Source organism: Tilletiopsis washingtonensis (assembly GCF_003144115.1).
Source record: "Tilletiopsis washingtonensis strain MCA 4186 unplaced genomic scaffold FA09scaffold_32, whole genome shotgun sequence".
NCBI lineage: Eukaryota > Fungi > Basidiomycota > Exobasidiomycetes > Entylomatales > Tilletiopsis > Tilletiopsis washingtonensis.
The window spans coordinates 1-23,482 of NW_020312029.1; the positions used below are offsets into that span (position 1 = coordinate 1).

The 23,482-nt window shown below is 67.1% G+C and overlaps 8 protein-coding genes across 8 annotated transcripts; 3 read left to right on the plus strand and 5 right to left on the minus strand.

Moving 5' to 3' along the window:
- Nucleotides 1-4,267: 4,267 nt before the first annotated feature.
- FA09DRAFT_332955 (hypothetical protein) lies at nucleotides 4,268-6,201 on the minus strand. Its single transcript, XM_025743659.1, has 16 exons — nucleotides 6,098-6,201; nucleotides 6,002-6,042; nucleotides 5,846-5,943; nucleotides 5,725-5,791; nucleotides 5,643-5,654; nucleotides 5,560-5,586; nucleotides 5,483-5,504; nucleotides 5,413-5,428; nucleotides 5,289-5,364; nucleotides 5,041-5,229; nucleotides 4,868-4,991; nucleotides 4,762-4,808; nucleotides 4,667-4,704; nucleotides 4,594-4,606; nucleotides 4,423-4,509; nucleotides 4,268-4,358 (listed from the first exon to the last, which is right to left on the minus strand). The coding sequence occupies exons 1-16, from the start codon at nucleotides 6,184-6,186 to the stop codon at nucleotides 4,312-4,314; spliced, it is 993 nt and encodes a 330-aa protein (XP_025594722.1). The 5' UTR covers nucleotides 6,187-6,201; the 3' UTR covers nucleotides 4,268-4,311.
- A 611-nt stretch (nucleotides 6,202-6,812) lies between these two features.
- Nucleotides 6,813-8,217, minus strand: FA09DRAFT_303076 (hypothetical protein; the record flags this gene model as incomplete). Its single annotated transcript, XM_025740430.1, has 4 exons — nucleotides 6,813-7,739; nucleotides 7,828-7,981; nucleotides 8,032-8,094; nucleotides 8,156-8,217. Coding segments are annotated over 4 exons (1,206 nt in total), but the record flags the coding sequence as incomplete, so codon positions are not given.
- On the plus strand, nucleotides 7,931-9,045 carry FA09DRAFT_197581 (hypothetical protein). The gene has a single exon (XM_025739417.1). It carries the CDS (start codon nucleotides 8,332-8,334, stop codon nucleotides 8,932-8,934), a length of 603 nt encoding a protein of 200 aa, XP_025594724.1. The 5' UTR covers nucleotides 7,931-8,331; the 3' UTR covers nucleotides 8,935-9,045.
- A 598-nt stretch (nucleotides 9,046-9,643) lies between these two features.
- FA09DRAFT_332956 (hypothetical protein) lies at nucleotides 9,644-10,712 on the plus strand. Its single transcript, XM_025743660.1, has 7 exons — nucleotides 9,644-9,707; nucleotides 9,758-9,865; nucleotides 9,922-9,992; nucleotides 10,045-10,086; nucleotides 10,139-10,432; nucleotides 10,486-10,516; nucleotides 10,568-10,712. The coding sequence occupies exons 1-7, from the start codon at nucleotides 9,674-9,676 to the stop codon at nucleotides 10,654-10,656; spliced, it is 669 nt and encodes a 222-aa protein (XP_025594725.1). The 5' UTR covers nucleotides 9,644-9,673; the 3' UTR covers nucleotides 10,657-10,712.
- On the minus strand, nucleotides 10,541-12,356 carry FA09DRAFT_197623 (S-adenosyl-L-methionine-dependent methyltransferase). The gene is made up of 7 exons (XM_025739418.1): nucleotides 12,052-12,356; nucleotides 11,870-11,995; nucleotides 11,675-11,816; nucleotides 11,417-11,619; nucleotides 11,222-11,367; nucleotides 11,077-11,172; nucleotides 10,541-11,024 (listed from the first exon to the last, which is right to left on the minus strand). Exons 1-7 carry the CDS (start codon nucleotides 12,182-12,184, stop codon nucleotides 10,719-10,721), a joined length of 1,152 nt encoding a protein of 383 aa, XP_025594726.1. The 5' UTR covers nucleotides 12,185-12,356; the 3' UTR covers nucleotides 10,541-10,718.
- Nucleotides 12,357-13,419: 1,063 nt separating this feature from the next.
- Nucleotides 13,420-16,549, plus strand: FA09DRAFT_303064 (acetyl-CoA synthetase-like protein; the record flags this gene model as incomplete). The annotated part of the gene is made up of 5 exons (XM_025740429.1): nucleotides 13,420-13,974; nucleotides 14,034-14,504; nucleotides 14,564-15,837; nucleotides 15,895-16,119; nucleotides 16,192-16,549. 5 exons carry the CDS (start codon nucleotides 13,420-13,422, stop codon nucleotides 16,547-16,549), a joined length of 2,883 nt encoding a protein of 960 aa, XP_025594727.1.
- A 95-nt stretch (nucleotides 16,550-16,644) lies between these two features.
- FA09DRAFT_313634 (hypothetical protein) lies at nucleotides 16,645-19,528 on the minus strand. Its single transcript, XM_025740735.1, has 11 exons — nucleotides 19,208-19,528; nucleotides 18,850-18,959; nucleotides 18,626-18,778; nucleotides 18,476-18,512; nucleotides 18,289-18,401; nucleotides 18,151-18,227; nucleotides 17,753-18,097; nucleotides 17,490-17,693; nucleotides 17,319-17,431; nucleotides 17,153-17,266; nucleotides 16,645-17,090 (listed from the first exon to the last, which is right to left on the minus strand). Exons 1-11 carry the CDS (start codon nucleotides 19,344-19,346, stop codon nucleotides 16,765-16,767), a joined length of 1,731 nt encoding a protein of 576 aa, XP_025594728.1. The 5' UTR covers nucleotides 19,347-19,528; the 3' UTR covers nucleotides 16,645-16,764.
- Nucleotides 19,529-19,907: 379 nt separating this feature from the next.
- Nucleotides 19,908-22,170, minus strand: FA09DRAFT_332959 (hypothetical protein). The gene has a single exon (XM_025743661.1). The coding sequence runs from the start codon at nucleotides 21,879-21,881 to the stop codon at nucleotides 20,109-20,111; it is 1,773 nt and encodes a 590-aa protein (XP_025594729.1). The 5' UTR covers nucleotides 21,882-22,170; the 3' UTR covers nucleotides 19,908-20,108.
- Between the last annotated feature and the right edge of the window lie 1,312 nt (nucleotides 22,171-23,482).

Below are 23,482 nucleotides of genomic sequence, written 5' to 3' on the forward strand. Positions count from 1 at the left end.
AACCCTAACCCTAACCCTAACCCTAACCCTAACCCTAACCCTAACCCTAACCCTAACCCTAACCCTAACCCTAACCCTAACCCTAACCCTAACCCTAACCCCAACCCCTACCCCTAACCCTAACCCCTACCCCTAACCCTAACCCTAACCCCTAACCCCTAACCCTAACTCCCTGCGTCGGGAAGGGGGGATTTTCTGAGACTGCTCCTGCGCCCGGCGCCGCCGCGCAGGCGGCAGGCGGGCATCCCGCCAGTGTGCTTAGCGCAGACGCGGCGTGGAGGCGCGCGGCGCGGGACTCGGGCAAGTGGGCCCTGGCGGCGCGCGCGCGTCTTGGCTGTGCCGCCGCCGGTGTCAAGGCACGCGGCGTGCGTGCCTAGGCGCTGCAAGCAAGCGTTGCGGCGCTGCTGCGTTGCGCGCCTAAAGTACTGCCCATGCCCGCCGCACTAGCATTCCACTGCACACCGAGCGCTTTGCTTTTGAGGGCAAAATCTCTGCCAAAGCGCATTGAAGCAGTTCCCGCAGTCTAAGAGACGATCAGCGTCTTGTCGCTGCACAGGGCTCGCAACGGCGCGCCCAGTACGCAGCCTTGCTTGTGTTCCGGCGCAAATTTGCCACGCAACACGCTACGGCCGCCAAGCGGAGCGAAGGCAGCAGCACCAATGTGGCTGGAGCTCCTGTTCTCGCAAATGTCCAGCGTCATGTAGCTCAGTTGCCCTTGCCGCTGGCGCATGTTTGTGTGCGCAAATGCGCCGGATCACGGATGGCAGCAGCGGTTGGCGCTGGCAACTCAGGCCCGCCGGATGGCCGAGGCTGCGCGCCGGCGGCGCACTCCCCACGGTCGCTGCTGGCGCAGCGCAGCTTCATGAAGCCGGCTCAGGCTCACGCTGGCTGCTAGACCAAGCGATGCGGCGTGCCTTCCCCGCCATCAGATCTTGGAGCTACGCCAGCTTGCGTCGAGAACGCTGCGCGCCAAGTCTGCCGGACATGACATGCGTTCTGCGCCACTGCCTGCGCTGGAGCATGTCTTGCTACGGCACCGTTGCGCTGCCAAGCAGTGCACTGGGCAAGAGAGCGATCGCTTGCCAATAGGCTCTTGCACCGCAGCAGACAGTGCGCCGGCAAGCAGATGCAGCACTCGGTTCGCAAGGCAGCAGAGCTGTTGTACACGCAAGCTAGACACAGCAACATCCCGCTGACGCAGCGGAATCTTGAAGCCTCAGCGGCGGCGGCCACCCTCAGCGCGAGGTTTGGCTCGCGCCAAAGCACAGCCGGTGCCATGATCTCGTAACGCCGGCATCTCACACTGCCGCAACTGCCGTGCACAATCCTGGCTTTGGAAGGCTCTGTGAGCTGTCGCGCCAGCTTGCGTCGACTCTGAAGCAGCAGGTCAGCGTTGCCAAGCAGTGCCGCCAACCTTATTGCTGCGCAGCCGGCGTAGGAGATGCACGCCCGAGAGAGCTCAATGCTGCGTGCTGCCAGTGTACGGATGGCTGGCGACAGCGCACGCAAGCGCTTGTCGCCCGATGAGCAGATGCGCTCCAGCCCTCCTGCTTACAACACTCTACCTCTTGCTTGCCGTGTTGCTCCACCCGCGCACAACGTTGCGCCCGGCAGAGCATCTCCCTGCCCGTTCTTTCCTCTAACCTGCCGCGTTGCTTGCCATGTTGCTCCTGTTTGCGCCTTACCAGAGGCAGGCTGCTCCCACTCTGCATTGCTCCCTCACCCTGCGTTGCGCCTTGTCCGCGCAACTTGACCGCTCCACCACGCTACACCGCTCCTCCGCGTCACGTTGCTTGATTGCATTGCGCCGCTGCTCCACCGCACTCCTTCATGGCGCTTTGCTCCGCATTGGTCTGCTGGCCCCCAACGGTCTGTCACGGCCGCTGCGCCCGTCTTGTTCCTCTGTCAGTCCGGCAAGCGCAAGAGGCACAGCCAAGAGCAAGGCAGCCCTTTGTTGCCTTGCAGCAGTATCTTGACTGCAAGCTGGCCCGCACATGGCCTACCGCCGCTTGAAGCCGCATTGCCTTGGTCGCTGAGCCAGCTCCCCCACGCCTTGCTCACACCCAGCCGTCCGCGCAACGACTCCCACACCACGTGTTGCTCAACTCCTTTGCCGTGCGTCAGCAGCAGCAAGCACAACTCACTCTCTTGCAACGGCATGCCGCGCACTAGGCGTCGCTTCCTGCGCCGTTGTTGGGCTACGTGCCAAGAACTCAGCGGGCTGAGCGTGCCCTGGCGTCACACAGGCTCGGCGCACACCTCTGTCTGCTTGCAAGCTAGCTGACGCTTCTGCTCCTTGCACCCGCAGGCTAGCCGCTTCCCGTTGCGGCTGAATACGACAGCCTGGGCGCCCTGCGCTCAATGCTCACAGCTGACTGGCAACCCATGCTGCAGACTGCACAAGGAGAGCCCCCCGCTCTGGCAGACACGGTGAACCAAGCTCTGTCCCAAACATGCGCAGCGCTGCTCTCCGACTGCATGCCCTGCTGCGACTTAGCAGGCACCAGCTGTGTCCCTTACAAGATGGCGCAGATTAGTGACTCCTGGCTTTGTGCAACGTCGTGAGGCAACGCTCAGTTGCGGCGTCTCTCACAGCGCTGAGAGGCTCGCACCACCACAGCGTCGCAGCATTGCTCACCCGCAGCTTCAAGACTCTCTTGCATCTCCAGCCTCAAGACTCTCCCGCACCCGCAGCCTCAAGACCCCCGCGCGCCCGTACCGTCGGCACCCTCTTGCACTCACGGCGTCAAGGGACTCACACTCACAGCGTCGAGGCCCTCCTGCACTGCATGCCCTCTTGCACTCACGCCACACCCGCTCACACTCACAGTGTGCTCTCTCGCCCCCCAAGCATGCCCTCTTGCCGCATTGAGACCCTGGCGCACGCTCTGCCTCACCTCTGGCGGAAGCCTTCAGCGCTGGGCTGAGCGGTCTGCTCGGCGCGCAGCACGCGCTATGCCGGCCGCCTGGCAGTGCAAAGCTGCCTTCCTGCGCGTACACTGCAGCTGCAGGCGCTCACGCGCACGTTGGCTTCTTTACAAGCTATGAAGAGCTCTAGAGGACGCCAAAGTACCTGGGAGGTTGCGGCGGACTGAAACTGAGAGACAAGCTGCGCAGGATGGTGGTCGTCGGGAGCAGAGGGGCGCGCGCCGCAGTAAGAAGCAAGCATCCGCGGCAACACGACGCGGACAAGCGGCCCGTGCGCGCGGCTGACTTAAGTACGCGGCGCGGCGCGTCTCCTGCATCCCGCGGCTCTGCCTCTCCGCCGCGTGGCTACCACACCGGCCCGCGTGGCTCCTGGCCGCCGCTGCGGCCCCTGCTTGCGCCTAGGACTACGTAGCCGCAGCGCGAACCTCACAGCGCGCCTACAAGAGCACACGAGCACTGCTGAGGGCTGTGGCGCCGCCGCGCATCTTGGCAGCTGGGCTTCCCTAGAGGGGGCTGAGTAAGGCCTGGCATGGCTCGTCAGGCGCAGTCACTCGCGCTGTCCGTCGAGACGTCGAGGGTAGTGGGCGGGGCTCCCGCCTTCAGCGCGCCAAGTAGCTGGTCGTGTTGGACACTCGGACACGTCTGAGCGGGCGCGAGCTCGCCATCACACGCGCTTGGCACCCGATGCGCCGCTTCGACCCCGAGGAGGCCGCGCTCACGCCTCCGCACAGGGGCGCAGCGCTACCCGACCAGCTCGGGCTATGTGTCTCCAAACTGGCACGCGCCGCATCATGTCGCAACACGAAGCGGCCGATGGTGCTGCCAGCAGCACTGGCCAGACCTGCAAGAGCTCGCACGCGGCGGCAGTGCCGGTGTTCCGATGAAAATTGTGCGCGCGGCGCGCCGCATCAATCCAGCGCACACAGACGGACGCGCGCGCTTGCAATTACTGCACGAGAACCGCCTTGCGACTATTGGTGATGCCGCGAGGCGCCTCCGACACACTACAGCGACGCGTACGGCCTCGGTAGACGCGCCAGGCGCAGGCACGGCACGCGGCAGTGCTACCCTGTCCTCGGAGTGGCCCAGGGCACGGACGAGCCACACCACGTCACGCTGCCAGAGCACAGCGCAGCCATAGAACGCACAGCGCAGATGTAGAACGCGCAGCGATTCCTGCAGCATCAACGCATATGCGCCGCATCTGCGTGACCTGACGGCCCGGGACGTCGCCGTGCGAGCGCGCGTAGCTCTCTTGCATGACTGGCCGCTGGGCGCGGCCTCAGCGCAGCGAGCTCGTCGAGCGCGACTTGATCGGCACGCGCAGCGAGAAGAAGAGCTCATGTGCATTCGATTCCGCTCTGTCTGACAGCCCTCCGCCGCTCAGAAGACGGCGATGGCGTTGGGCGGCGAGCCCACGCCGCCGGGCACTGCGCGAGCGACAAGGCTCGAGATGAGCTAGTGCTGCGCAGGTGGTGTGCTGTAGGCACGCACCGTGGAGCGGCGCAGAGGTGAGGAAGAAGGAGTAGCGCTTGTGCTTCTTGCACAGCTCGCTGAGGCCCTCAAGGTTCCATAGCTCGCCTGTGCGGCGTGCGCAGCGCGTCAGCGCGCAGAAGCAGGCGCGAGGAGGAAGGCGCGAGCGGCGCGCGGCGCGCCCAGACGCACCGATGGGCGTGCCCTGGTGCGCGTAGGCGGTCAGCGGTCGTTGCGATGTGCGGTTGGCCAAGGCTAGACGCACCCACAGCGATAGCAGCCACTCGTGAAGCATGACAGACTCTGCGCGAGGTGAGTGAGCCGAGATCTGGGTTGCACGCAGCGCGCGCCGCGACGCACTGCGGGGCGGCCAATTCTCAAACGCGACGGTGTCGCACGCCACGGCGCTGCGGGGAGGCGCGCGGTGCTGAGCTCGGCGGTCGGGGGGTGTGTACTGGCAGCGCACCTGAACTTGTTGACCCAGAGCCAGTCGAGCACCTCCTGGCTCTGCTCGAGGCCGATCGCCTCGCTCGACTTCTGGTGCGCGCGCTTCGCCTCGTCGTCGGCAGCCTCGTGCCACCTCACAAAGCCTGCGCGAGCGGTGTCAGCAGTGCAGCAGTCGACAGCACAGCAACGCACCCGTGCGGATGAGCAGCAGGTCGCCAGGCTGCAGCTCCGTGCCCTGCGCCTCGAGCGTCGCCTTGATCTCGGCGAGCGGCACGTCGGTCGATGCGTTCGGTGCCGGCGCGGCGCCGTCATGGTTTGCCTCCCACCAGCTCAGCCAGTCGACGAGCACGCCGCGGCCGGCAATGCCACCCGCCTGCACCCCTGCAGCGACGAGCTTGCGTCAGCTCATCGGCCTCGACTGCTGTGCCGCGAAGCCTCACACTTGTGGATGCCGTTGCGAAGGGTGCCGCTGTGCAGCTCGTCGTGCTTGAGGCCGTTGTAGTAGTGGCCCGTGCTCTGCGAGGGCAGTCAGACGAGCACGTCCTGCACGCCCGCTTCACTCGCCTGGTGCGCCACGTGTCTGCGACAGCGAGTGTCAGCCTCCGTCATCTTCTGCCGCGCCCACGCAGCGCACCTGAAGCTGTCCCACTGCGAGCCTGCAGCGCAGCGTGAGCAGGACGGAGGCGGAGGCGGCACCTAGGCGTCGCTCACCAGCCTGCGTGTTGAAGCTGACCTCGTCTGCACTCAGTGTCAGCGATTGGAGCAGCGAGCGAAGCCCTGACAGCAGCACTCACCATCGGTCGCGACTGCAGGACAGAAGTGGCCGCAGCAGGCTCAGCGCGGTGTCAGCCTCCGATGCTCGCTACGTCGACCTACCGAAGCCCAGCGGCTTGAGGTCGACCAGCTTGTGCTCGAGGCCCTTGCGCCCAAAGCCAGGAAAGTTCTGGGTGTGCGGCCGTCAGCTATTGTCAGCAGCAGCCGTTGGCTTGCCGCGCACCATGTTGTCGAGCGACCAGTCGAGCTGCGTGCGCTCGCCCGTCTGGCACTCTGCCGCCACGACGCGCCGGCAGTTGTCTGCCGTCAGGTAGTTGAGCGCTGCAGAGGCCGACTGGTCAGCTCGCATGTACGCATTTGGAATGCGACGACCGCTCACTGCCGAGCTCGTCCTTGACGCCGTCCTTGTCGAAGAGACCCCTGAGCGTGCCCGCGTCAGCTGGCGCGGCTGCTGTGCGGCACGCCAGCGGCGCACCAGGCGCAGCCCTGCGGCATGCCCTCGACAGGCGGCAGCTCGGCAAACGTTGCGGGCAGCGCGGCAAAGTTGAAGGGCGCAGACGACATGCTGGGCCAGGGTGGTTGTCGGGAGGCAAGAGGCGCGCCGCACCGGCACCGGGGGCGGCATGTGCGTGCATGCGAGCCGCGTCCCACACGCTACGCCCGAGTGCGGGGCAACAGCAGGCCGCGGACAAGCTGGCGAGGTGAAGCTTGCACAGCGGTACACAATCATCTTGCAGCCGTCTTTTAAGACTGGCGTTGTTCAGCATGAGGAGGTCAAGCGCTGGGGCAGGTGTGCTGCCTTTCTCAGGGCTCTAGGTTGCGAAGACAGGACGCGGGGGCAAGGGTCCGTGCGCAAATCGGGTCGCGAATCGAGATTTCGGCCGCCACACGCCGCCGCCGCGAAGGCGGCACAGCAGACCTTGCTCCTCACCACCACCACCACCTCTCACCTGACGTCGGGACCCGGGCGCCGCACAGCACGGCGCTTCACACACTCTCCGCGGTGCGCATCGCAGTGCCAGCCTGCAACTGCACCACCGGCGGCCCTGCCGTTGCTGCTCGCGCCAGCGAACGCGACCTCGGTCGAGCCCGGCGCCGCGCCAGGGCACTACTCCGCAGACCACACGCGACGGTAATGATACATGGCATTATATCGAGCAGGTGATGATGCAGGGGCCTCGATCTCGACGTCACATGAACGCGCCGGGCCGACCCTCTTCCAGTCGTGGGCTCGTCACCTCGAACGTGACGTCGCGGCGCGGAACTGCACTGCTCGGCTCCGGCTCCGGCCCCAGTGTGCTGCCGCTCGACGGGCGCGGAGAGAAGCGGTGCAGCGCCGGCTCTGGCCTCGACGGCGAGTCGAGCGACACGTCGACCACCTCCTCGACGGACAGCGAGGGGCTGCTCGTGGATGCGTCATGCTTCTCGCTCATCGGCGTGGCGATGTGCGCAAAGGGCGCGGTGCCGACCTTCGTCGCCGCCGAGCTGGTGCGCTGTAGCGGGCTGAGGTAGCTGTTCAGACTCGCCGCCTCCTCAATGACGTGCAGCGAGGTGGCCGGGGCGCGGTGCGCAAAGGCTGCGCTCGCGCGCTTGCTCGGCGCCTCGCCGTGCTCAGTCCTGCTGTCGCCCGCCGATGCCTGCGCGCGCTTGCGGTGGTCGATGCCCATGAGGCGGAGGTTCAGGAAGACGCGCTCGCCACCTACGACGACGGCAAAGGAGGAGAACGGCGTCGCAAACGAGCGGTAGTACGAGAGGCTTGCGGGCGTCAGATTCATGCCGAGCGCGATGATGTTGGCGACGGTGACGAAGAGGAAGTAGAGGATGCCGTCGCGGAAGATGCACGTCATGATGCTCGAGCGGCGTGCCGCCGAGCCGCTGCGGCGGTGTGTGGCAATCGTGCAGATGAGCACGAGCGTGTCAAACGCCGTGGCCGTGCCGTAGCTCAGCGCCGACCAGCTGTATGTCCGCGGGTTGAGGCAGTTGGAGCCGTAGCGCGTCGGCGGGCCCGTGGTAAAGCCGTAGCCGGGCAGCACGGCGATCCAGGCGCCAATGTTGAGGACGTAGAGGAAAATGAGCAGGTTGCAGAGCAGTGTGTTGCTCTGCGAGAAGGGTGAGTACTATGCTCGGACTGCCGCAGTGCACCCCACTCACACTCGGCTTCCTCGTCAGAAGGCGCTCGCCGGGCTTGTGCAGCAGCGCCAGCACGCGCGCCAGGAAGATGCCGCCCGAGGCGACTTGCATCAGCAGCACACCGGTGAAGGAGACGCTCGCCGCCGCCTGGCAGTTGCTGATGTTGAACGAGGCAAAGATGACGCTGCTGATGCTCGCCAGGTACGGCGAGTAGCGCAGCACGACGAAGCTGGCGCGCCGTCAGCACAGCAATGTCGCGATCGGCCTCAGGCTGCTCACCACCAGAACGGAGGCGACCGCAGCGACTTGCGGTCGAGGTGGCGGTACAGGCGGAACTCAGCGCTGTGCGAGGGAAGCGAGGCGTCAGCCGCTTTGCTACCCCAAGCGCACGATGGCGACGCACGGGATCAAGAGGATGTGGTCCCACACGAAGAGCGCAAAGATGACGCCCGCCACGATGCGCAGGTTGGCTGGCGCCGCAAGAGGTCAGCAAGGGCGGTCGGCAGCACTCGTGGCGACGTACTGGCCAGCTCTTGCGCTTCGAGGAAGGAGTCGACCGTGAAGCCTGGCGGCACGGGAATGGAAGCCATTGTGCTGTCAGGCGCGCGGATCCGGTATCACGAGGGTCAAGCTGCGCGGCGAGGGGCAGGAGCGGTCGCTGCAGGGTGGGAGTCGAGGTGGGAGCGACCCCCGGGTGCGTCTGGCCCGTTGCCTTTTGAGGCGGCAGTGGCACGAAGCCGGCTCGGCGGGCGGGCTGACCCGAGCGCTGTACATGAAGGGCGGTACTTTGCGTGTGCCCAGGTGCATCGGATGGCGGAGCGACGCATCACGCCAACGAGGCGACGCAGCCCCCCGCCGGCTCGGCGACTTGCAAGAACGTGCCATGGCGAGGCCCACAGAACAGCGTTCAGGTCTCCTCGGCATGCTACCGCTGGCTTGCGCCGCTCCGAGTGTGGGAAGACGGGGAGGGCGGCGCAGCGCGGTCAATCCCGACTCCGCGCGCTAATCGGCCTGTCGCCGTCCCAGCAAGACGGGCACCATCCCTGCACGCCTACTGCAGTCGGTTCACTTGCACAGCACACGCTGCATGGGCGGAGACTGCTGAGCCGCTGCAGGCGCAGTCCACATCTGCCGAGTAGCGAGCGGCCGCCGAGGCACGTGTGCTGCACCACGCCCCTCTAGCGCACGCTGCTCGAGCTTGTCGCACGATGCCATGACATGGCCGATGTCCTGCCTGCGATACGTGTCTCGACTTGCCCCACTGACAGCAGGCTGGCAGCACTGCGGTCGTGCTGGCCACTCCGGTCAAGCTTCCAGTGCTGTGCCCCGCCCGAGATGCTGCATTCCGAGCCGCTGGACCACTGCCACTGGGGCGCTGCGCTCCCCACCCGCAGCCTTCGCAGGGACAGAACAGCGCCGGCTGGTGAAAGGCATGGAGCTTAACCTTGGCACGCCGGCGGCACCTGACTGCACGCTGGGTGCTGGCGCTTCCGCCGGGTGAGGCAATCGTGCATCTGTCGTGCCGCAGCACGCACTTGCGGCTGAACGTGCGGCGTGGGCGCAGCTCATGAATCGCCGAGGTGCGGAATCGCGAATTAGCGCGCATCGGGCACAGCGGCGGCGCGCGCGGCTGCGACCGGCCCGGCGGCCGACCTCGTGCGCCCAGCTGCACCCGCGCGTCAAGCTGCGTCGGGCCGTCATGCATCGGGGATGAATGGTGAGTCGAGAGAGGGTGGGGCCGGCTCCAAGCTAGCGCAACAGCACGCATGAAGAGTCGCCATGCGGGCCGTGCGCCGAGCCAGCACATGGGGCCGATAATAGCACGCAGCGGACTGGATGCTGCTGCTGCCTCCACCTCTGTTGCACGTGCCGCCCGCATGCCCGCCATCGTCCCGACCACCACCGCCAGATCCCGCTCGCCATGGCCACAACAGTCTCGCAGGAGTACGCCGAAGGTCAGCAGCGTTCTTCGCATCTGCGGCGCCTCGCTGAGCCCCGCGCGCAGGCGACGGCTACTTTCAGATCCGCTTCCTCATGATCCGTGCGCACGAGACGCTCCTTAAGGGCCTCGACAGCGTCGAGCAGCAGGTCCGCGACGACCACAGTTGTGACCGTGCGTGCTGCCGGTGTGCCGCCCGAGGCCCTACTGACGCCACGGCTTCGTTGCAGTCGCCAATTGGCTGGGCTACGTCGACGCATGGGCTGCATGCGTGCATCACCACCACAGCATTGAGGAGAAGGTGGGCAGCCTGCAAGCGGCGCGCTGCGCAGGGGCTGACCTGATGTTGCCAGGTGCTCTTTCCTCTGCTGGAGCGCAAGGGCCTCGGCGTGCATGTAAGCACCGCTGCTGCGCATCGAGATCCCAAGCTGACCTGCCCTTTGACAGACGGAGCTAGAACAGCACGAGAAGCTGCACGCAGATCTCGAGGCGCTCTCCATACGCACGACGGAGTGGCGCGCGAATCCGTCATCGTACAGCGCCGATGAGCTCGCGTCGCTACTGGCCGAGCTCGCGCCCAACTTCAGGCAGCACCTCGAGGAGGAAGTGGCGCACCTGACCCGCGAGCGTCTATCGCCGCAGGTGTCGAGCGACGAGCTCAAGGCGTGCATTGCTCAGCTCGAGGCCGAGGCGAAGAAAGGCGACCCCTTCGTCGCGCCGGTCTTCATGATGAGCCACACTGTAAGTCGGCGCGAGGCGTGGCTGATGCACTGTGCTGAGCCTCTCGCGGCTAGCCTCCGGCTCACAAGTACTGGTCGAATATGGGTGAGCAGCTCCCAGCACGTCGCCCGAGGTCTCAGCTGACGGCATCCTCAGGCTGGCTGATGTACCGCGTGCTCATCCCGGCGCTGTCCTATCGGCACGCCGGCTACTGGAAGTACTCGCCGGAGCCGCTGAACCTGTAGCCCGCCGCTCAGTCACGTCACGCCAAATGTCACTGTATGCTATCGCTTGAAGCACCAAGTCCTTACTCGGCTGGCCGGGCCACCAGCACCGTCTCGAGCGAGCCGAGGTGCTCGACACGCTCCAGCCGGAAGCCTGCGCGCTCGAGCAGCGCGCGGTACTCCATCACGGTGCGCTCCATGCCTCCGCCCAGCGAGAGCACCTGTATCGACGTCGACTGCAGAAACTCGGAGCTGTGCGGCGTCACCACGAGGTCGCCGATGAGGAGCGTGGGCGAGCTGGCGCCGCCGGGCGCCAGCATAGCCTCGCGAACGTTGCGCAGAATCGCCACGACCTCGTCGTCGTCCCAGTCGTGGAGCACGTTGCGCAGCTGCGGCATGCTCGAGTCAGAGGCGCAGCAAGTGTGGCGTGAGCGCACTCACCAGGTAGTGCTGATGCCCAGCCGGCACCGAGCCGGGAGCGAAGAAGTCGCCGCCCACGAACGACACCCGGCCCTTCAGCGGCGATGCGAAGAGTGCCTGGCGCGGTATCAGCGCTGCAAAGCCTCACATCTGGCTGTGCGCTCACTTGTGCTGACTGCTCGACGGTCGTAGGCCGGTCGAACAGGACAAACTGCAGGTCTGGATAGAGGGAGCCGAGCAGGCGGGGCGTGGCACCCTGGCCGCCGCCGACATCCACTAGAGGTCCGCGGCCGAGCGCACCCCAGTCGAATTCTGCAGCACAGCGATTAGCCAAGATCGGCGTAGCCACAGCGGGACGCACCCGTGGCGAACGAGTCCGGAAAGGCGCTGTGCAGCTCGCGCATTGCCTGGCCCATGCGCTTCTCGCGCATCTGGTTCTCGGGCAGTGCCACATGCGCAAAGTAGTCGAGGTCCGTGTCGTAGGCAACCTGGTAGGCCGTGCGCTTCTCGCCGGCGCCAGCAGCCGCCGGCAGGCTCTCCGCGGCACGCATGCCGTCGTCTCCGCTGGGAGCCATAGTGTCAGCCTGCGTCGTAGGACATGGGGCCGGATGCATCGCACATGAACGCAATGCCCTGCTGCAGGCTGCCGGGCCGGTCTGACCGCAGGAAGTTGGACAGCACGTTGTTGCGCACCTCGAGCGACCCGAACTCGCCGACTTCCTCGAAGATGCCCTGCTGCAGCACAACGCGAAGTGCCACCTCTGCCGGCGAGACGATCAGCTCAAAATCGCTCCTGAAGCCAGCTATCACCCACTGAGGTAGGCCGGCCGCACTTTGGCACGCTCTGCCAGCTCGTGCGCTGTAACAGTCTCCTCTCCGACAAGATCGGCCAGGCCCCAGCTGTTGGCTGCGTGCAGCGCGCGCGCCTGGCAGTGTGACTCTGCACGGCAGCTCAGCAGCGTTCTGAGGCGTACCCTTGGCTAGCATTCGACGCACCGGCGCGAGTGACCAGATACTGGGCGGGGTTCAGCGCACGCAGGATGCTGGAGGAGAGGCGCTCGAGCGCCGCAAAGTCGTCGAGGACTGGCTTGCTGGTGTCGGCAGCCCTGGTGTGGCGTGTTGAGCACATCCGCCGTTCATGCAGACCCAGCTGCTGCTCACCTGCTGTCGAGGTCGTCTGCGATGCGCTGCATCTCCCGCACGATCGACCCCAGCTGCTGCTTTGCCGGCGCGCCCGAAACGGCCCGCCGTGCCGTTCCGCGCGGCGGCGAAAGCATGGGCCGACTGCGCGCTGCACAACGCCAGGCTTGCAAAGAGGAAGTTCGTGCGATCATGGGCGTGGTAGGCAAAGCTTGTACGGCCAGGTTCCGAAGGGCTGCCGCACGTAGGGCGTCCAGGCGCTGGTGGAAGTGATTGCGAGGGAAGCACGTTGTGTCGCGTCCGTGACCGTGCAACGTGCTACGGGCAGCGGCACATGCTGTCCGACACACCGGTCCGCCGTGCTGCTGGTGCTGCGCTCAGGACTGTGAAGCTGACCGGTCGGCACTGCAAATCTCGCTCGGACGCTCAAGCTCAACCTCGGGCTTCTCACGGCCGCCGGTATCGCGCATCAAGCTCCACGCTGCGCCCTCGGCCAAACTGGCGCGGCGCTAAACGCGTGCCTCCCGCTAAGCACCGACAGCGCGGAAGTCGGGCCCGAGTAGGCGGTGCCATGCCAAATGACGTGCGACAGGGACGGCTGCTGCCGCTGCTTCCGCTCCACCACCTGCGCTCTCCGGGTTGCGTCCCGAATTAGCCTCGCGCTCTAGCCTCGCCAAGCGCAGCGGAGCTACAGGCGCTCGCGGAGATGGACGCCTGGCCCGTGCGGCGCGCCGGCGTCTTGGTGCGCATCGGGGCTCGCCTTACCGCCAGCGCGTCCTCCCGACAGCCGCATTCCGCACTCGCCCCGTCCGCCTCGTGCTTTGGCACTGCCGCACGTCGGCGTTAGAGGTTCCGCAGCTGGGAGCAACTCAGGGCACTGTGCGGCACTCATGAGGCAAAAAACGAGGCACAGCACGGCAGCGCGGAGGCAGGCCGAGGTGCTGACATGCCTGCTCAGCGTTCGAGCTGGCGTGGAGGAAGCTCGATGTGGGCACTCGCGCATGCCGCAAGGGCGCAGCCGCCGGCTGTCACCCCGCATGTGGGTTCCGCGCCGGTGCGGCTTCTCGACCGGGCGACGCAGGTGCTGCATGCTGTGAGACGCAGACCCGGCCGTGCAGAATGATTCGCAGCGATAGGGGCCAGGTAAGGGTCGCCTTATATACCCGTCCTGCATCGACCCCTCTCTGCTTCGACCACTCTCGCTGCAGGCCTCACCGCATAGCCATGACCGATGTCCTTGATCTCCTTCGGACTGCTGCGAGCTCTCCGCATGCCCTCACCTTCGTTGGCGCCCAACCACCTGACGGCGCCGGCAGCGCCGCAGCTTCCTCCAGCTTTGCAGCGCAAACACGCTCGTACGATGACCTGCTCCGGTGCTCGCGAGGTCTGGCATCGCACCTCGCGGCTGCTGAAGGCACCAAGAGAGGCGACATCGTGCTGATCCACGCTGCCACAAGTCACTGGGTTGCGTTCGTAGCCTGGTGGGCGTGCCAGTGGCTCGGCGCCCTGCCTTGCCCGCTCCCGCTGCCGCATCCCGATCCGAACCGGCAACAAGCGGTCATCTCGCACCTCTCTGCGCTCTTCGACAAGCCGCTCGTTCTGGCCGCGAGGGACGACATGGCCTCGTGGGACGAGTGCGCCCTGCGAGTGACCACCATCGACGGCTTTCTCTGCCCGTCGGCGATCGACTTGCACGGCGAGGACCTACCTCTGCTCTCCCGCCGCGAGCACGATGTCGCAGCTCTTATGCTGACGTCTGGCTCCACTGCCTTGCCCAAGGTACGTTCCGCCTCCGAGACGAAGCCGCGTCCATTAGTGCTTACGCCTCTCGACCGCAGGCCGTGCAGCTGACGCACGCGAACATGCTAGCTGCCGTGCGCTCCAAGGCCGCTCGCCTGAACACGGACAGCTCGACTCGCTACCTCAACTTCATTGCGCCGGACCACGTGGCAAACCTGACGGAGATCCATCTGGCCGCGATGCTCCACGGTGCCGCACAGGTACACGTCCGATCGGCAGACATCATCGGCCGGCCTCTCCTGCTGCTCGAGCTCGTCGATGCCTTCGCGATCACGTACACATTTGCGCCGAACTTCCTTCTCGCGCAGCTGCTGCTTCGACTGGACGGCGAGCACAGGGACGGCACGCGCAGCAACACCACAGCGCCGTCCCTCCGCACACTCCGAGTCTTCGTCAGCGGCGGCGAGGCCGTGCCCCACCGCACGGCGGTGCGCTTCAACGAGCTCTGCCTCAAGCTCGGCGCAGCCTCCGGTCCGCTCGTTGCCGGCTTCGGCATGACGGAGACGAGTGTGAGTCGCCATCACCTCGTTGACGCTCTGAATGATGCTCACCAAAGCGCCTCTTGCAGGCCGGATGCATCTATCGCGCTGCGGGCAGCCCTGCTGACGTCGGGCTCGACAATGCGCCAGTCGGCCTCGCATATCCCGGCCTCGAGGTGCGCCTGCTCGCCGGCGACTATCTGGCCGCGCATGACGGCCTCGAGACCGGCGAGCTAATCCTGCGAGGGCCATCGATCACCCGTGGCTACCTCGGCAATGCTGAAGCGAACGCAGAAGCATTCACTGCCGACGGCTGGTTCCGCACGGGAGATCGAGCGCGCATCTCCGCAGACGGAGTCGTCTCTCTGGTCGGCCGATCAAAGGAGGTGCTCAACATCAACGGCGTCAGCGTAGCCTGTGCAGACGTTCAGCGAGGCATCGAGGAGAGCCACATCGATGGCGTGCAGAACACCTTCACGGTCGTGTGCCCGTATCGGCCGGCGGACGCCGCGACCGAGTCCTATCTCGTCGCCTTCTTGCCGTCGGACCCAGCCAACGTGCTCGAGCCAGTGCTGCAGGTTGAACGTGCAGCGTGGCTCGCCGCAGGGCATCCACCGCTGGCCGTGCTGCCTCTCGACCGCAGAGAGCTCGGCAAGAGTGCACTCGGCAAGATCTCCGGCGCACGCATCGCTGGCGCTTTCGCTGCGGGCTTGTACAGAGACCTCGAGGCCGTTCTCCGGGAGGCGAAGCGACGTCGCCTTTCCGTGGAGAGCGCCAGTGCGAAGCCGCGCAGCGCATTCGAGACCGACATGGCCGCAGCGGTGCAGCAAGTCCTTGCCCTCGCCGACCCGCCTTCCTGCACTGCGAGCTTCGTCGAGCTCGGCTGCTCATCTCTCGCTCTTATGCGGATGCGCTCTGCGTTTGCCAGCATCCTCGGCCGGAAGGACTCGGACTTGCCCGTGACGCAACTCCTGCGGCATCCCTCAATCAGAGAGCTTGCCAAGAGCATGGCGTCAACATCACTCATGACGGATGGAGCGAGCTCTGAGGAGCCGGCCGAGCCCTACGATCCCATCGTGCCGCTGAGCACGTCGGGGCATGGCACGCCGCTATTCCTCATTCATCCCGGCGTGGGCGAGTGCTTGGTCTTTCTGAACCTGGCCAAGCGCTTCCGCGGCGAGCGTCCGATCTTTGCGCTGCGAGCACGCGGGCTGGGCTCGGAGCCGAAAGACGTCGACGCCTCGGGTGCCTCACTGACCCCCTCCGGCTCTTTCGCACGCTTCGACGACATGTGCAAGGCGTATGCGGCCGCCATCGTGGCGACGCAGCCACGCGGGCCCTATGCGGTGGTTGGCTACTCTTTGTGAGCTTGCACTGCCCTTCCTTCTTCTTCCACTCACTTGCTGACTCTGACCTGCAGCGGCGGTGTCGTGGCGTTCGAGATCTGCAAGCTGCTCGAGGCACAGGGCCGCGATGTCAAGTACACCGGCCTTCTCAACATTCCGCCGCACATCAGCTGGCGCATGCGGCAGCTCGACTGGGACGAGATTGCGGTCAACCTGGCGCTGTTCCTCGGTCTCGTTCCCTCGGAAGACGTCGAGCCTCTGCGGCTGCACATCGCGGAGAAGAGAGAGCTGCGGCAGCTGTCGCCGGCAGCTCTGCACCCTCCAGACGGCGAAGGACACTCCCAGTCCGTCAAGTCAAACGCGTGCGCCAGGGTCGTCGACCTGCTGCGCCAGACCGCTCCGCCGGCGCGCCTGCTAGAACTAGGTCTGGACGCTCGCGCTCTGCATCGCTGGATCGACGTCGCAGCAGATCTGGCACGTTCGGCGCAGGTCTATGAGCCGCAGGGCAAGCTCGCGTGCGCCGCCACCGTCTTCGTCGCCGTGCCGCTCGCCGGCCTCGGCACGCGTGAGGAATGGCGACGCAATCATCTCGACGCGTGGCAGCAGTACGTCAACGGCCCGCTGCGCTTCGTCGATGTCGACGGTGCACACTACACGATGCTCGACGACGCTCACGTCGAGTCCTTCGCCGGCTGCCTGCGCAAGGAACTCAAGCTCGCCGGCGTGTGAATAACATGCCCTTGCCTCGCCTCTGCTTGCTTGCAGGTGCAGATGAGCGGCTCAGGGTCACGGCTCACACAGTTGTCCGCCGCGCACATCACCCAGAAGAAGCCTTGTTGACTCGCAGGTGGCATTGACGCTGCTATCGATAGAGACAGAGTGCAGCATCTAAGCGCTTGCTCGCGGGACGTGTTCCGGATGTGCCTTCAGTGTCCGCGCCCCCCTCAGTCCGCACGCTTGTCGGCGTGGGCCGGCGGCACCAGAGTCTCGCGACTTTCGTCGCCGAGCTGCATCAAGCCTTGCCGTTCGCCCTCGCCCGCACGCCCGCCCAGTCCCTCGTTCTGGGCCTGGCGCATGTTCGTGCCGCGCGATGCGGTTCGAGGCGTGGCGTCCTCCTCGTCGTCGGAGCCCTCCAGCGCGAACATGGTCGCGCCATCGCTCACTCCTGTGCGAGTGGTCGGTGCAGAGGACGGCGCCGCGCCGGCCCCGCCTTGCGGCCGAGCCCGCCCCTCCTCCTCGTCCGCCTCTCGGTCGTGATGCGGTCCGAACTCTGCATCGGTGGACTAGGGTCAGCACCAGTTAGAATGCGCTGCCGGAGCGTCACGGCCGCACCATCGATCTCAAAGTCTTCCGCGTCGAGGTCGTCGTCCTGAGCCAGCTCGTCGGACATAGACAGACGCGCGTTGCTGCCGGTCGGGCGCCAGACCCAGGCGATAGCAGCAAAGACTGCGAGCAGGGGAGTCAGATGCTGGACGCGCGCGATCGACGCAGCACGCACCGATGAAGTACACCGTGCCCAGCCAGCCGTCCAGCAGCACCCAGCGGTACGGCCATGCGCTGGCCGACGTCTCGCCGCCAGCCTGTGTGAACGCGACCGACGTGATGACGAAGCTGCGGCGCATGCTGTCAGCGCGCGAGCTTCTCTGCCAAGGCGCCGGCTTGTACGCACAATGCAAAGATGGACACGACTGCGCCGAGCAGGATGCGGTACAGCTTGGTGAACATCATCTTCTTGTACGTCTGCTTGCGCGCAGCGAGGTGCTCGATCGTTGCGTTGAGCGCATGCAGCGTCCACATGAGGAAGGACGAGAGCGTGAATGCGAGCGGGAAGATGAACATGAAGACCCAGGCGCCGCCCGTGTCAATGAGGATCCTGCGGCGATGCTGTCAGTGCTGGCGCCCGGCTAGCGGAGGATCCGACAGTGCACCCACATGACGATGCCGATCGAGTAGAGCACGCCGCACACAAAGTGCACGGCGGTCAGCAGCTGCACGCGGCGCATCACGGGCCCGATGCTGGGCCGGACCACGGAGAGGCCCATCGAGACGCAGAGCAAAATCGCCAAACTCGCACTGGTCTTGGTGGCGTCGAGGATGCTCGTGAGCACGAGCAGGAAGCGCGCCATGCTCGTGACGCTGGCCTGGCCATCCAGCGACGCGATGCGCCAGAAGTCCATCACGTGCGTGTCGAGATACCGGTAGTAGAGCCACTGCGTGGCGCTGGCGACGAGGAGCAGCGTCATGAGGGCAGAGATGAAATGCTGCACCATCAGTAGGCTGACAAGAGGAAAGTCAGCGAGCAGAATGGCCTGCTTGGATACGAGACGCACTCGTCACGATGCTTGACGCAGAGATAGCCCCATGCGGCGCCGAGCAGGATGTACAGGCACGTGAGGGTGAAGTAGAACTGCGCACATCGAGCTCAGCGCGTGCACCACGAGCGGTCGCGGGCGCTACATTTGACGCACCTGCAGCTTGGGCCACTCGCCCGCAGGGAGCTCGCCGCTGAACGCATTGCGGAAGTGGATGCGTGCGGTGAACGCCGATTCGGTCGATCCTGCCGTGACGAGGGGCACCGCAGCTGTACGAAGCACGCGGCAAGGGGCGCTTGTCAGGGGAGGCACGGGAGCCTGCGAGACCGCAACCCACCCGCACCAACGCAGTAGAATCCCGTCTTCGTCACGGCGTAAGTCTGCAGGCACAGTGTCTGTCAGCATCGTGGGTCCGCGGCGGCTCCGTGGAGCGTCGTGCCGAGGGAGCGCGCAGCACGCCATGGCGGCCGAGCACACGGCAGGCGCAGCTCACCGTGTTCTGACCGCTCTTCCCGTCGAGCTCGACACGCGTCTTGACGATGGTTGTGCCGTCGGTGGAGTCGCCCTGCACGAGAAAGTCGCCCTGCTGCTCTGCCTTGCACAGCCCCTGCGCAACTGCCTTGGCGGTGCAGATGTACGTCTGCAGCTGCAGGCGGCCACCAGGTTCGCGGTCAGTCGGGCGCACGCTGCGTTGTGCGACCTCGCTGCGGCACTCACTGGCCGATCGAGAAAGTCCTTCTCAAGCCCCGCCTTGCCCAGCTTCGGGAAGTCGTCGTACTCGTACACTATTGTGGCTACCGTCGCGGGACCAGGGGCGCTGAACTTGACTAAGGTCGCAGACTGGCGTCAGCAGCATGCGCAGAGAGGCGCACACACCAGAGCCGACGCCGAAGCGAGGCTCTCGCCCAAGGTTCTCTTGCTCGGCTGCTCATCGGCGGCCGAGTCGCACCGCCGCACGCGCAGCGATGAACGCTCTGAACATCTCCTCGGCTCGCCGGCGCGGTAGGACATTCGCCTCTCCCGCCGCGCATCCCCGCCGCCATCCACATTCGCCGCTCGAGCGCTGGCCACTCACTCTCGATCGCCGTGCCCGGGCCACTCCACATGCCCGAGCAGCTCTGGCGCAGCGGGTCCGCATCTCCGACCTCGACGGTGTAGGCGCACGCGCTGCGGGCCAGCAGGGCAAGAGCGAGGCCCGCCAGTGGCAGACGCATGGCGCGCGAGGCGGTCCGTGCAGAGGCGCACGCGGATGCGGGGGTCGCAGAAGCGCAGGTCTGGCCCAAGATGCGCAAGAGAAGCCGAGGCGCAGGGAGAGGGAGCCGGGAGAACGGGCGAGAGCGCAACGGGCGAGCTGGCCGTGGTGGAGACGACAGCGGCGGCGAGTGGCAGTGCAGGCGAGAGAGAAGAAGCACGCGGCGGCCGCGGCGCGCATCGCAGCACAGCCGCCCTCGCTGCTCTGCTGCGCGCGCCACGACGCACCTCCGCGCGGCGGTGCTTGGCGCAGCCTCAGCGTGAGGTGGCCCTCGTCACCGACACCGCGGCAGCATGATCGCAGCCACGAGAACGCCAGGTCGAAGGATCACGCCCACGTCAAGCACGGCACACTTATACTGCCCGCAGCGGAGGACTGAGCGAGACGAATGCCTGCCCACACATCCTCTGCCAGAGATCTCGCACGGGGTGCCTGGGCAGCGAAGGACACGGGGCCGCCTCCGCCGCGCCTTCTTCTGTGCCGCAGAGGTCGACGTGCCCAAGGGGGCTTCACGCAGCGTGTTCGCAGTAAATATAGGTGCAATGCATGGGCAGACGCTGGAGTACAACAAGAGGCGCGTAGGCTTTCGGTACAACGAGACACGGCAGGGGACGGGGAACAGGGGACGCGAGGGGCGGGGGGGACGGACGGGTCGGGAAGTATGTGTGCGGATGCGTATTGGGAGAGGACAGGCCTCGTGCGGGAGGAGCAGCGGGCCCGTCGCTCAGGCCTGCAGGGGCAGGCGCGGCTTGATGGGTGCCAGCTCGTCCTCGGCGCCCGGGGCCAGGCGCGGGAAGGCGGCACGGGCGGCCGTGGCAGCGGCGGGACCGTACAGCGCAGCGGCGACCGAGTCGTGCTGCGCTGGGCCGCCGGGGTTGGCGCGCGCCCGCTGCGGCAGGTGCAGCGCGAACTGCGCACTGGACGCCTGGGGGTGCAGGAATGCGCCGGCGGTGTGCGCCGGCACGATGCCCGCTGCGCCGCCCGTGGCGCCCGTCGTCGACGGCGGGTGGTGCACATACTCGGTGCCGAGAAGCGGCGTGCGCGGCGTGCTCGGGTACGAGCCGTCGGAGTGCAGGCGGTGGTGCGCCGACGAGTGCCCGGCGTACGAGCCGGAGCCGCCGAGGCCGGTCGACGACGGCAGCATGGGCGGCGAGAAGAGCGAGGCGCCGCTTGCGCCGGAGCCGCCGAGACGCGACGACTGCGCGGCGCTGCCGTACACTGGCGAAGACACGCCGCCGGCGCCGCCGCCGAGGGACGGCAGCTGGTGCAGCGAGCCGTTCGAGTACAGCGATGGTGACGCCAGAGGCCGCGAGGCTGCCGAGCCGATGGGCGTCGACGCAGACCGGTCGTGGCCGCCCATCGAGTCCTGGAAGCGCTGCGGCTGCTGCTGCTGCTGCTGCAGCTGGTGCTCCTCGGCGAAGGTGCGGCGCTCGTAGCCACCGCTGCGCGGCTGATCGCGTGCGTAGATGTGCGGCGAGGACGACGTGTGGTGGAGCGGCGGTGCCGAGGCGGCAGAGAAGTGCGGCGAGCCGGCGAAGGCAGAGTTGTCCACGTCGCCGTTGCTGCCGTAGCCGCTCGGGCTGCCGCGAGCGAAGCTGGCGCTCGCGCTGTTCGAGTTGGAGGCGCCGCGGCTCGAGTCGTCGGCGCGGGTCGAGGCACCGTTCACGGGTGCGTAGCCCAGGGCGGCGCCGCCAGCGACGCCGGTGATGGTGGCAGCGCGGCGCTTGTATGGCCCGCGCTTGATGCCGCGCTTGCGCTCCTTGCGCGAGCTGTCCTGGCACGAGTCCGTGAGGCCGTACTTGACGCAGCGCGAGCATGGCCGGCCCTCGTCGCACTTCTTGCACGCCTTCTGGCAGTTGATGCAGGCGTTCTTCACCTGCTTGCGCTTCGGGCGCGTCTGCATGCCGCCGTTGGCGCCGCCGTGCTGCAGGTGCTGGCCGCCGTTGACGTGCTCGTACGAGCTGTGCATGCCGTACAGCGCCTCGGGCGAGCCGGCGGCGTAGCCGTAGTGCTGCTGCGACGCGTTGCCGCCGCTGCCGTTGCTGTGGCTGTACATGCCGCCGTGTGTCGGTGCCGAGCTGGTACCCGGCAGAGGCAGGAAGCTCGACGACGTCGAGGTTGCGTAGACGCCCTGCTGCGGCTGCGCCTGCGATGCCGCGTAGCCGCCGTACGACGTCTGCGCCGCCGAGGTGTGGTGCTGCCCGGCGTACGTCGGGGCGACGCCGCCGTAGCTGTGCTGCTGGTGCGCCGTCAGAAGCGGCGCGGCGCCCGAGGCGGAGTTGTTGAACAGCGGCGATCCGTAGCTGCCGCCCTGGGCCGCGGCGGTGCGCTGCTGCCCGTAGCCGGTGCCGGCGCTGGAGGAGGGAGCCGGCTGCGTCGGTGCGTAGAACGACGACGACGCCGGCAGCGACGTGGCGTCCATGTGGCTCGAGTAGTGCGGCTGCTGTGCCGACTGCTGCTGTGCCCAGTAGCCGGTGTCGGAGAGAGGACGGGACATGGTGCGAGGTGTCTGCTGAGGGAGAAGATGGGGATGAGCATGAGGTGCGGCGCTGGGCAGAGGTCATGGCGTCGGCAGCCGCAGCAGCATGTGGTGGGCCGGACGAAAAGCTGCCATCCCCACGGTGCCATTGCGATGGACTCGGGTCCGCGGCTCCATGGCCGCGCGAAGGAGCCGTCCGGAAAGGACGGCTTCAAGCAATCAGAGCGACCCGCCCGAACGACGGCCGGGCGACGGAGCCAGCTGCGGCACGAAGATTTGGGCGAGCGCGAGGCTGAGGGGGTGGCGGTGAGGCGGAGAGCCGCGAGAGCTCGCCGCCGCGCACGGCGTGCCGTGCCTCGCGCGTGCCTGACGCGCCGCAGCGACCCCCCGCAGACCGAGGCCGGCCGACGTCCAAGTGCTGCCCCGGCACGGGGAGCCCCCTGTCACTCGGCCCGCGCAACCTTCCCGCGCCGCGACCAGCGTCGGGACAGAGCGGGCCGGCAGGTGCAGACGTGCTTGAGGAGCAGGCACCGGCCGCGGCGTGCTATTCTCGGCGCCGAGAGGCGAGGAAGCGCTACTCACACTCGGGGCGGGCGACTCGGTGCCTGTGCTGCGGCTGGCGGATGCGACGTCGTGAGCGGCGCGCGCGAGAGGCAGAGGCGAGGATGAAGGAGCGGCGGTGCGCACGGAGGAGGGCTGCGATGGACGAGTCGGAGGGAGAGCGGCGGGGGCCAGCAGACGGGGCCGAGCGGGCGGCGTGGGCCCTTAAGACGGGCGGAGGCGCGGAGCGCGGAGCACGGCGGAGCGGCGGAGGGCGGAGCAGGCAGCGGACTGCGCCAGGGCACGGCGCAGGGGCTGCACCCGTCCCCAGTCTGCACCTCTGCTGCAGAGGCAGCGCTCTGTCTCGCTTGCTCTCTCTCTCTCTCCCGCATCCTCTGCAGACGCAGCTGCGGGCATGACCTGATGCACCCGCGAGACGCGCCCCTCGCCTGCCGCGCTGCACTGCGGAGCGGGGAGCGCCGCACGCCGGGCGGCGCACGGCGAGGCGGCAATCGTCGCGCCGCCAGAGGGCCAGGCGCACGCACGCCGCCGGCACTCGCCGAACCACGCGCGATGCGGCGGCGCCCGCGTGTGGCTGATGGCGGCTTCCCTGCGGCGTGCGCGGGTGCTGCTGCCGCGCCTGCTGCGGCAGCCCGCCCGTGTCCCCCGCAGCAGCGCAGCATTCAGCACACGCACCGCAGCCGCACGTCTCGCACCCGCCTTGCTCGTGCGCGTGTCAGCGCAGCGCAGCGGCCGCTCCGCCAGCATCCAGAGCACGGCTGCCGCCGGCTGCTCCTTCTCCCCCGCACGCACCCTTGCCGCCGAGCCTCCGACGCCGACAGCACGCGGCACCGGCGTTGGAGTTGGTACCACACGGCGTGCCACGGGCAGCGCCAGAAGCCGCGCCGGCGCCGGCAAGTGCAGACGCGAGAGCGCAAGGCACGCGCGGCACTCTGCTCGCAGAACCCTCGGGCAGTGGGCGTCGCGAGTGCGCTCTCGCAGCCGCAGCAGCTATTTCCGTCGTGCAGCACCCGCCGAGTGTGCTGCATGTGCGGCTCTGGCGCTCGTCTGGCGCGGCA

Coding starts and splice junctions, on each gene's coding strand:
- FA09DRAFT_332955 (XM_025743659.1), bottom strand. CDS start 6,186: ATGTCGTCTGCGCCCTTCAACTTTGCCGCGCTGCCCGCAACGTTTGCC. Junction 4,705..4,761: donor TGAGAATTGGCCGCCCCGCA/GTGCGTCGCGGC, acceptor CACCTCGCGCAG/AGTCTGTCATGCTTCACGAG. Junction 4,359..4,422: donor CACCTCTGCGCCGCTCCACG/GTGCGTGCCTAC, acceptor TCGCTCGCGCAG/TGCCCGGCGGCGTGGGCTCG.
- FA09DRAFT_197581 (XM_025739417.1), top strand. CDS start 8,332: ATGGAAGCCATTGTGCTGTCAGGCGCGCGGATCCGGTATCACGAGGGT.
- FA09DRAFT_332956 (XM_025743660.1), top strand. CDS start 9,674: ATGGCCACAACAGTCTCGCAGGAGTACGCCGAAG. Junction 9,866..9,921: donor CGACGACCACAGTTGTGACC/GTGCGTGCTGCC, acceptor GCTTCGTTGCAG/TCGCCAATTGGCTGGGCTAC. Junction 9,993..10,044: donor ACCACAGCATTGAGGAGAAG/GTGGGCAGCCTG, acceptor TGATGTTGCCAG/GTGCTCTTTCCTCTGCTGGA.
- FA09DRAFT_197623 (XM_025739418.1), bottom strand. CDS start 12,184: ATGTGCTCAACACGCCACACCAGGGCTGCCGACACCAGCAAGCCAGTC. Junction 11,620..11,674: donor CAGCAGGGCATTGCGTTCAT/GTGCGATGCATC, acceptor TATGGCTCCCAG/CGGAGACGACGGCATGCGTG. Junction 11,173..11,221: donor CCGTCGAGCAGTCAGCACAA/GTGAGCGCACAG, acceptor ATACCGCGCCAG/GCACTCTTCGCATCGCCGCT.
- FA09DRAFT_313634 (XM_025740735.1), bottom strand. CDS start 19,346: ATGCGTCTGCCACTGGCGGGCCTCGCTCTTGCCCTGCTGGCCCGCAGC. Junction 18,960..19,207: donor CCCGGGCACGGCGATCGAGA/GTGAGTGGCCAG, acceptor CTGCGACCTTAG/TCAAGTTCAGCGCCCCTGGT. Junction 18,228..18,288: donor GCGAGTGGCCCAAGCTGCAG/GTGCGTCAAATG, acceptor CGATGTGCGCAG/TTCTACTTCACCCTCACGTG.
- FA09DRAFT_332959 (XM_025743661.1), bottom strand. CDS start 21,881: ATGTCCCGTCCTCTCTCCGACACCGGCTACTGGGCACAGCAGCAGTCG.